At 47.9% G+C, this 11,013-nt stretch overlaps 1 protein-coding gene across 1 annotated transcript; it reads right to left on the bottom strand.

The window, feature by feature from the left end:
* Positions 1–878: 878 nt before the first annotated feature.
* ap4e1 (adaptor related protein complex 4 subunit epsilon 1) lies at positions 879–10,825 on the bottom strand. Its single transcript, XM_048972977.1, has 21 exons — positions 10,041–10,825; positions 9,857–9,928; positions 9,554–9,677; positions 9,315–9,388; positions 9,095–9,216; positions 8,529–8,688; positions 8,063–8,229; positions 7,713–7,786; positions 7,494–7,616; positions 7,276–7,385; positions 6,900–7,039; positions 6,679–6,791; positions 6,428–6,546; positions 5,991–6,293; positions 5,546–5,657; positions 5,271–5,409; positions 4,868–5,114; positions 3,794–4,261; positions 3,516–3,712; positions 3,213–3,373; positions 879–3,126 (listed from the first exon to the last, which is right to left on the bottom strand). Exons 1-21 carry the CDS (start codon positions 10,179–10,181, stop codon positions 2,966–2,968), a joined length of 3,327 nt encoding a protein of 1,108 aa, XP_048828934.1. The 5' UTR covers positions 10,182–10,825; the 3' UTR covers positions 879–2,965.
* Positions 10,826–11,013: the final 188 nt, after the last annotated feature.

Raw genomic sequence — 11,013 nt, 5'->3', positions numbered from 1 at the left:
ATTAAATTAGCTGCTGAAATTAGTAAATACATCCTCTCAATCTTGATTATATGGTTGATTATAATGATTTGGGTTATTTCGGTAACATTTGTATTATGTTTCAAAGTCTTTTTTTCAAAGGATATTTTTTGACATCCCGAGGTAGCTATAATATGACAAGCTCCTATTATTGGTCTGTTTAGCCATACGTATTCAGTACAACGTTACCCCCCCCACCCCCCGGGTCCTATACGTACGTAGCCGGCAACGTGAATTCGGAGAAGCGATGTTAGGTTTAGATTGATTAAATTACATGCTGTTTACGATACTGAATCAAGTCTTGCGTTCTGGAATGAATCAGAAATGAACGGATCTTCCGTCTTTTCTCCACATTTTAAACGACTCGGGTACAAAATGGCACCGATTCCAGTCTGAGTGACACTAGAGATGGCGATTTCTAAGTAGGCATTGTAAAGAACTTAACCAGAAAAAAAGCTGATGAGGCTTTGAGAGCCAACAGACATTGGATGTGGCACTAGAATGACCTTTCCGTATTTCCAAGTAAGATCCCAGGATCTCACACAGCATAGGCGAGGCAGGTTCCATGTCACATATAGTATAAGGGTTCAAATCCTCGTTCACGTTTGAACATTTGTAGTAGAAAACACTGGCGCCCCCTTGTGGACTGAACAACCAATTAAAATTCAAACACATAGTATTTATAATTTGTCAACTTGTAGCTAAGTACAAGGCAGACTAAAAACAGTGAGTGTATGCGTGTGTGTGTGTGTGTGGGGGGGGGGGGGGGGGGTAAATAAGACATACAAACGCTCATGATTACTGTGTGAGGGTTGGAGACAATTTAGCAACAGAGAGTGAGACCGCAGAAAGATCGAGCAGAACTGTGAGAGGGACGTTTAATCAAAGCTATATGACAGGAAGCAAAGTACCAGTGACCCTAATGAACACACCACCTGAGTGTGTCAAACATAAGGCATTCGGTCACCTTTATTCCCATCTGTGCACGCAACCCAGGCTATTACACAAATAACGTACAGGGAGCAGCGACGTCCACACAAAACCTGAGCAACCATCCCAAAACTTCTGCTTTGACCACAGACACACCAGTGAAAAAGGCAAATGATTATTAAGATGAGGATGAAGGTGTTGGGGGCACTGCGACCATCTACAGTAGCATGCATGTATGTTTTTTTTTCCCCAGCAGATACAACTGATTTCAGTGGCCACAGAAAACTGAATTTGAGGACAGGTGACCAGGGTGATAACTAAGCTGATATTTCAAAACAACAGCCCCCATGCACTGAATTAGGAGCCAACGAAAGAGAGGTGAAACCCCCGGGAAACTTACACTAACTGCAGTTCCCAAGTCTTTACCTAAGAACTGCCCATCTGGATAATCGCACATACATTTCATACCAAACTTCTTTAAGTAAAAAAAATCAAACAAGTCAATATTATTATATTAACATATTATTTGAAACACTTCAACTAGCTTTAGTAACCACTAGTTAACTGGTAATTTCATGAAATGAGAATCAATTAAGATACCTGGACTGGAGGTACATGGTCAGATCCAGACATCGGTGCTCCACGGAGTTAGAAGCATCACTGCAGTACAGTAGTTTCAAGTGACATGACATGCAACCACAGAGCAAGATACAGATACATTTGATAATGACATTCAGTCAATGAAATCCTGCTGCCCTCTTGTGGTCGAAAATGAAATACATCGTTAAGAATCTCTGAGTGTAGGACCAGTATGTCTCATACTGCAACCACACATCACACACCATACCTTAGTTGAGAGTTTTGACTGCTAACAGCACATTAAACCTGGGTATATTTAAGGTTAAATTGTAGCACTAACCCTACCCCCCCACCGCCCCCCCTTGGTAGGTGACACCAGTTTAATGTTGTAACCAGACAACAAGGGGGATCAAGCACAGCCGCTCATACTCCCACAGTCAGCAGGTGAAGTGAAACGGAACAAGGCAGGAGCTACCGGAGGACCATGGGAGGTAGGAAGGCTGCACTAACGGGGGACTAATTAGTGTCAGCTTTCATTCAGAAGGAAGCCACCTTGGAAGCAAAAGCCTGCGGGGGGCAGGCTGGGCACAGCCAGAGACGGAGCTTGGGTATTCTCCAGTGTACCAGCTCTTTCTGAAGATATCAGACTCACGCTACTAGATCTGATGCATCTGTTTTGATCTTTTCTGGAGATTTGCTCTACGAACCTGGATACTGGGAGACTTCACAGGAGCACATTCACCACTCACGTGAAAAATAATTAATCTTTGGCATTAATATAGTAGTCAGGAAGCTAGATTAGTGTTAATGGGTTTTACCGCAATTCCTTTTAGCACAGTCCCACACACGCTCACTCCCCTGCTGCTAATCGGGGCATCGATCGGCTCTATTCCAAGTTTGGGAATAATGATCGTCCAACGAGGGGGAGTGGCGGTCTGAGTTGGACAATTTGGCAGACAGGGTCAGGTAGCTGGATTGTCATCTCCTTCTGTGACTTGGGGTCACAGGTATTAATACAACAACATTTTCATCACCCTCGTCCCACTCCTACAAAACAAGAACACCTAAAAAAAAACATTCATAAAAAACTGACCAACAGTAAAAACAATAAATACAGCGGTGAGAATTGCAGGGCGGACGAGGCCTCGAGGTTTCATAAGGAGTGAATGCTGAGCAGCACGTTCGAGAAGGCTGTTCTGAAGCGTGTACACAAATGCACACACGCACGCACATACATGCACACTCAGGCATACACACCGGTACATACATGCACGCGCGTACAAGCACAAATGCACGCACATTAACGCAAAAACGCAGCCGCTAGCCAGCAGCCCTAAATTTCAACATTGGCCCCGCCTCCTAGGGACTCTCCACACCACAACCCAAGTCCATCCCCTTCTCACAGTCTGTCCCCCCCTCCTCTGGCCAGCCGTCACATTCAGCTTTCCTCAATGGCCTTCTGGCAGTGGTAGAGCAGGCAGTCCGGGAGGGTGGGCAGGGGCGAGCGCAGCCAGGCCGCCAGTGTGCCACCATGGGCATGGCAGTGAAGGAGACACGGCTGCCCTGTGACCAGCTGGCACGCCACGATGCCCTCAGCACCTGCAGGGGGGCAGGGTGCCTATATTCAGCAAACACCACCATCAGACAAACTGGGCGCTATGCCGGCACCATCCTCTCACACTTACCTATGATGTCCACTACGTGGAGCCGCAGTTTGTCCTTTAGAGCGGCTAGTGTGGCCGCAAGTGGGTCCTCGCCGCCTGCGAGCAGCCTGAGGTTCTGCTTTACATCGTTGGAGAAGGAGAGCCAGAGTCTGCCATACTCCTCCGTGGACACAGGCAGGGGCCTGTGGGCATCAGCAGACATCTGTTCGTAACAGGCACCGGAGACTGGCTTATACACTCCTGCTCGGCTACTGCCTTGGCGGTGTAAAGGGTCAGCAGGAGTCGCCTGCACCACGCGAGCCACGATGGAGTCCGGCCCCGTACCTGATGAAGTCAGCCAGAGAGAGGCTTAGGGACACCGCCAGCTGTGTGGGCTCCCCAGCCCCAGGGAGGTACGACACTCTGACCGCCACTCTGGCCTGGCTGCTGGGAAGCTCCATCACCAGTTGGTGGAGCACCACTGCCACACCGTGGCCGGCCAGCACAGAGATGGAGGCTGCCGTGGTGTATCCGTCTGTTACCTAAAGGAGGAGAGTGAGCCAGATCAGACGGTGAGTCGCGCAGGCGCCATCCTGGCTCAGAAAGGAGGACGCGAACAGCACCTTCACTTCCTCCGAGGTCACGTCACATGACAGCTCTTCGAGGGGCAAATCGCAGGCATTGGACAGGAAGAGGGCGAGAAGCAGGGCATCTCGCTGGTAGACTTTGCAGGCGGAGACAGAGAGGGTCCCGTCCGAGCAGAGCGCCTCCATGTCCGAGCGCGGCAATGCCGACACCGCTGGTGGCAAAAGGGAGCCGGGCACGTCGCCAGGGCTAAGTGCGGGCGCCCGTAGCATGCCAGCATTCAGAGACCCTCCCCCCGCTTCACCTCCACCGTCCAAGCGGCTCTGGGGAACAGAGGGTCCATCCAGTGAATACAGCAGAGCAGAATCAGGGACGGCATCGTCGAAGAGGCCATCGAGTGTATTGTCCGTGGAGGAAATGGACTGCTGGCTCCCGCAGTCGAGGGCCTCCTGGTCAGGCCTCTGCCGGCGCCAGATACGCTTGGGTGCTGCGTCCGGCTTCCCCATCTGTAGGACAAGAGGACATCTGCACAATCAGAGTTACTGCTTGGACATCTGCTTTCTTCCTTCATAGATCACCCCCAAAATTAATGAGCCCAACACACATGCCTGCTTAAGACCAGCACCTGCCACTGGTGGTAAGTTACTCCATGTCCCGTTACCCTGATTCACATGATCAAATTTCTGGCGTAGCGATGAGGACCCCGTCCAGCTAAGAACACAATCCCCCATGAATATAAACGCCCTCGGGTGCTCATGGGATAAGCAGAGCAGCTAAATCCAGTGTCTATTCAGGGCCATACAGATGCCCGCCTTATCTTGACTATCACCCAAACAGGTGACAGAGAGAGCAGTGGCTGGCATCAGCAGAAGGCACTGTACACTGGTGGGGTGAATTAGTCACAGTAAATAGCATGGAGTGCTTACAGTCACACCAGAAATACTGCAGACATCTAGGGAGAGATATATAAGAAACCATCACTTACTGGTACAAAAACAGGTTATTACTTTATGGCATTATATCTCTGCGTGTTCTATAGCTACAGAAACCACCTACACATATACAGGCATCCACTAGCGCCACTGAGTTAGCCACAAAAACATACATCTTACCAGACACAAAGAATTCTGGGACCCCAGACCCACAAAGAGAGTGGCAGCCAGCTGCCGCTTCTCCTGTTCTTGTTCACCAGCAGGTGAGACAGCCAATTGAGTGTGCTCAGCGCCGCCCTGTTGGCAGGAGGGAGTCAGGGCACTGGAGGCCACTGGGGGAGGAGCTTCTTCTGTGGCTTCCTTCTGGGGAAGGTAACCCTCTTTTCCCCACACCTTCTTCACTCCGTCCAGCTTCAGCGTATTAGAGCTGCATGGCAAAGCAAGCAAGAGGAATTATGGGACTGTGGGGGGGCATCGGATCGCAGCATTCACAAAAGAACTAATTGTACAGACAGGCGTGGGCACCGCCTGCGGTGAGGAAGCTTCTAGAAGCTCCGGTGTAGTGCTGGGTGGCCTAACCCACCTGGCCTTCTGCATCTGTTCGGCACTGTTTCCCGAGATCCCAGAGCTGAGGGACATGGTGGTGGGGGACTGTCGGTCAGTGAGGTTGCAGGCGGACAGGCTAGCAGGCAGCGATGGGCCGTACGGCTCGAAGTTCAGTGCTGCGGGGGGCGAGAAGCTTAGCGAGGCGACCGCACAAACTGAGACCCACTGAAAACCATCTAGAACTTTAACAGCAAACCCTCTTGGCAGTAACTAGCAGAAGTGCATCCAGAATTCTCCTGGCCCACCCCCCACCTTTGTGCTGGGAGAGCTCCTCCTGTCTCTGGTGAGGAGGTTTGTATGGAGCCGCTCCCAGCGCCAAAGCCTCCGACACAAAGCCATCCAGGAAGGACAAGGAGGAGTCGACCTGCGGACACAAGGGCCACGGTCACTAGAGCCTTCAGTCTCATGGAAGGGGACATCTCCCTGGATCCCTGCAGTACAAGTGACCAGATCTCTGATACAGTCTCTGGCGGATAAAGTCACACTAAAAAACAATCACTAATACAAAATGAAACTTTTTTAAAATCAGGGCTTCATACAGAAATAGGTATAGGTTGCTTCCTTTGCTGTGAGCACCATGGGCTCAAGAGAGAGAGCAGCAGTTAGCATCAGGAGACATCAGCAGTGATCTTTAGGCTCCCCTGCCCCAATTTTAGTCATTTTTTGTCTGAGGTTAAACCGACGGGCACACTGGTACCTCCAGTTCCTCACAGCTGGCATCATGTGGCAGGACCCGGTGCCTCAGCGGGGCATCCTGGCCCAGCAGCTCCAGCTCCATCGCCTGTTGCCTCAGTGCTGTGTCCAGGCAGGTGCTATATTGGTGTGCCGCCTCCCTTGCCCTCCGGAGGGCGCCGTCTGTGGTGCATAGTTTGCCCATGGCTGCCAGGACCCAGCACTGTGTCTCCGTAGTGATGTCATGCCGCTCCAGGAGCGCCCCCAGTCGCGCCAGAACATCCGTGGGGTCCAGACCCGCTTTTAGGTAGGAGTACTCCCCTAGGACCTGGGGGGGTGAGGAGGGGCACACTCACTGCTGAAGCATGTGCATCACACAGAAGGTTACATTCCCGTCATTACAGGCTGCACTTCAGCACATGCCATTTCCGCCCAGCAGGGGGCAGCACACAGCTTCCTCACCCAGCTGATGATCTGCAGGAAAGGCTGAGGCAGGCTGGCTGCCTCCCCCTCCAGCAAAGACAGGTACGAGTCCACAGCCAGGAGTCTCAGCTGCCTGTCCTCCTCCGCATTATCGAAACCTGGAGGGAAAGCGGGAAAAGCAGAAACATTCTTCTTTTTATGTCAGGGTCCAGTTAAATCTGTTAGACTGTGGGTTAAAACCTCAGCCGAATGCGCTTCTTAATGCTTCCTCCCGTTTCCAGGAAACTCACCTTCCGCCAAAAGCCGGAGGAAGTTATTAGCGATGTCCAGCTGCATGGCGTCGCCTCCCAGGGAGAAGACGGCATTCATGGTCTGAACAAACCAGCTGTTGTCTGGGGCATATGTATGGCGGCTTATAGGAAAAAAACATTACTGCAACTTTGTAAAAAAAAAACAAAAAACAAACACAAAGTGGCCAGTGTAGCACGCGCCTGGATCAGCTGCAGGATATTTTTCAGCCAGCTCAGCCACTTTCCCCACGAGGCCAATCACTGTGTACTCGTCCCTGCTGTGCCGGAGGAAATCCAGCATCTTCTCCACAATGACTGTGACGTTCTGAGCATTGGTGATGCGATACAGCAGCTCCAGGGTCTGCGGGGAAACTAGTTTGATGCCGGGCAGTCCCAGGACGAGGCAGCCTTCAGCGGTGAAGGGAGCCTTACCCAAGCTAATCAGATTTTTACAGGGCAGAGCTAATTATTTACCAATTACGGGGATTCCTAAGAGTGACAATGATTCCCTCTTTCATGCCTAGAGAAACACCCAATCCAGGGTGATTTGGGCTGGGGGATCTGGTGCTTATTTCAGGCCCTACTGACATGCCACACCTCTCTCTTGATGATGGGGTCAGGATGATCCAGGCACTCAATGATGGTCATCTGATGCTGAAGGGCCAAGTTGGGATCCTGCTGGACCACATAGGTCAGTGCTTTCAACCCTGAAACAGCACATGGAGAACTGGTCACCACCCAACCAAACCTTCGCCATCTCTTTGCAGCTGTAAATACCAGCATCCACCACAGGAGAGAGTACATGAGCATCTTACCAAGGTATTTCAGGTTGATCTTAGGAGACAAAACAAACTTCCCAATGCACTTTGCTGCTTTCTCCAGCAGCTCTGACTTTGGGTGAATAGTGTAGACAGTTTTCACGCACTCATATAATATGGCTAGGAGAAAGCGAGGAGATTCATTAGCGTATGGGGACCTTAATGCATAATAAATAAAAAAAAAACCTGAAATGATGCAATGGTGGTATATAGTACCGTAGGTGATGTTGTGATTTATTTCAGCTCTTCGTAAAGATTCATCCAAAACTTCATACATGATCTCACTTGTTCTGCAATTAAAACAAATGTATCTTTATGTACGTACTTAATTTTTATTGGCATTTATAGAAAAAGAATCCTTAGAAAAGAGATCCTTAACATAAAATGTAATGTTAACGCAGGCTACTGATTGGACGTCTTTATTAAATAAAGCCAAAAATGCAGGACAGTATTCATGAGACGGGCAAAATAATATTATGGGATGTATTATGGGATGCCTCTGCTCCCATAAAAAGAGCTCCAGGAAGGGCTCAGTGGAGTCAGACCTCTGTGAGATGGAGACCCACCTCTGGTCCTCCTTTCCAAGAAGCGCCAAGATGCGGAGCAGCTGCATCTGCAGCCAGGGAGCAGGAACGCTGTGATAGCTGAAGTCGGCCGGCAGCTTCCCGCCGACCACCTGCTTCAGGATGACCACGAAGCTGCCGGCCAACTCCTTGTAGTTCTCAGGGTTCTCCTGCAACAGGCAGCACAGATGCTCAGGAACAGGCAGACCTCAAGGACAAGGAAATGAACTACAGGAAAAACATGCACACATCAGATATCAGGTTAATTTTTATGCAATAGTATTCCAGAGTGACAATGATGAGTTAATGCAGATCCTTTTCATAAGAAGGGAACTTTCACTTTGTGAATATTTATCATTTTTCAACATTTACATGCTGTTATTGACCCAACTGTCACTGAGTCTGGGCTACTGAGTTCGACAGAAAAAACAGCTGTGGTTTTTGCAAAGCGAATTTTCATGAAATCCACCTTGATCATCTGTAAGTAAATGTGCAGGGAAGCAGTCATGACCCCGGGGTCCTTGTCACAGAGCGCTCTCCGGAACTTATCGTGGATGTGCTGCACCTGATTGGGTGCCATCAGGTAAAACTTGTACAGTGCCAGGACGGCCTTCCTCCGAATGATTTCCCTGGAAACAATTTCAAAAACAATTCAACCCATACAAATGTGAAGTAATAAAAATGCCCTTAACCAGATGAGTTATCTATGTAACAATCATATATAATTAATCAATATGGATATAACATGTATAATATACATAATGATGTATATATCCAATAACTACTTGGTGTCAGGTATACAGAACAAATTGCAAAAAAAATTAAAAGCACAGACGCTAAAATGAGACCAATAGTGTCTTAGACATTTGGGTAAATGCCCCAAACAGCTCAAAACAGTGCTCTACTTTAAAACACCACTGTATCTAAAACACAGTATCTGTACTATGTTCTTGTTGAAAATACTGATAATATCCTAACAAAGTAATTCACATGCTGTACCTGACAGCACAGAGCACCTTCAGCATAACAACTTACTTGGAGTGTGTCAGCTTGTCCTCCACCAGAGGCAGCACAGCAGGGATCATATCCTTGGGGAAGATCTGGCTTACCACGGTAAGGGCCATGCACACCTCAATAAGGTTTGTACTTTGCAGGTCCTGTAAATATAAATAGAACACCACCCATACACTTCTTGGGCCTCTGTGCTGAATGCTTGGTGATGTTGCATTCTGTGGATGTGTGTGTGTACACGTACCTTCAGCACGGTGTTAACAAGCAGCAGCAGCAGGTCATGACCTTCACGCAGGAACAGCGAAACCGCAAGGTAGCCTAGCAGCATGGAAAGTTCACAGTGCAAAGCAGCTCACTATATACTGTCGACAGACGCCTTGAAAGCATTCACACTTTCTTCTGGGAAGTCGGCACTGGAATTAACCTACAGCTGCAATGGGAGCACTTAAACATGCTAAGAGACCGTGTCAGAACAATACCTACCAACTCTTTTCTCAAACATGCTTCCTTGCTGTGCCAGTTTGATAGCATGTATGTAGCAGAAGGATGCCTCAAATCCCAGCATCTCACAGTAAATCGCCCTCACCATGATCTCCTTCATCTGTCTCTGAATGTACCAGATGAAAAAGTTCACTATAATTAAACATTGCAGGAACGGCACAAATTAAGGAATTCATTTAATCACATCGTTAATCATTTAAATGATTGTTTCTTTCACAAGGTAAAAGTTTGGTTTTCCAGCATACTGCATTGTATTCAGACACAATAGTAAGTGGAAGTACTTGCCAGCGTGGTGTTGGGGGATGACACCTGCTCTTTTATGGCAGCCAGCTCTTTTTTAATAAGCTTTTCTTCTTCCTTCGAAAAAAAGAAAAAACAGCGGTTAAGCGTAAGGGAATTTGCCCCGGTATCCCTTCAGCTAATCACGGTTTCCCTTGTGCCAGCAGAAGACGCGCCGGGTTTTACTCACATGTTTGGACGTCAGCTCAGTGATGCCTCTGATCAGGCTCCCCAGTTTGGAAGTGACAGAAAGTTTACCGGCTCCCGGCTGCGAGTCCAGCGACAGAAGGCTTGGCAGAGCCGTCAGTGTTTTCTCAACCACATCACTCATTGCAGCCACCTTGCTAAGACATTGGCTTGGAAAACTATATGGAATTAGTCCTGGATATTAACGAAACGAAACGAAACAAATATAAGTGCTGGACGTATACTTGCCAGGGACCAGCAAACACTGCTGAACAATTACACTACTTCCTGTTATTTTGAAGCCCAAACTTTATTCGCTCTTTCACACGACATAAACACGTTATGCACATTTACTTTCAGACACTAGAGGGCAGTACTGAGTCATGGTTTCCAAATTGGACGAAAAACACTTGCTTGTAAATTGACTAATCGTGGACATTAGAAAAAGGCGTATTCTGTTTTAATGTCCCTACTGTCCTATAAAAAGAAATACAAACCGCTTTCAGTTATTTACGTTACCATAAAACTCTCAAACTAGTCAGTACACGCATTAAACGTTTTCAAAATTATGTTCCAGCAAATTAGTACGTGATAAATACGCAGGCGTACACTGTTACAGGAGTAACACCATACTTTTTCCAAAACATAATTCCAGTTTCATAATTTTAGTAGTATTTATCCCGTTAATGCAATAACTCTATTAAACTTCAAAAGCATATATAGTCAAACACGTTGCCAGTATCACAAATAAGGTTGAAAGTCCTTTGATTTGTATTTGCATTCGTGTTCTTTATTGTGAAACAAGATCATCTTCACATTAATTCATATTAATATCACATCAGACACCTTAATCTGCTTTTGCTACTTATAAAGCAAACAAATTGCTTAGATGGTGAATCGTTGCCCTCGTAGCTATTAAGACATGGATCAATCTATTTGTTACTCCAATACAGAGGTTCCTGTCGCCGTATGGAAAC

Source organism: Brienomyrus brachyistius, chromosome 13, assembly GCF_023856365.1.
Source record: "Brienomyrus brachyistius isolate T26 chromosome 13, BBRACH_0.4, whole genome shotgun sequence".
Taxonomy (NCBI): Eukaryota; Metazoa; Chordata; class Actinopteri; order Osteoglossiformes; family Mormyridae; genus Brienomyrus; species Brienomyrus brachyistius.
This window is presented reverse-complemented; position numbering and strand designations above follow the sequence as displayed.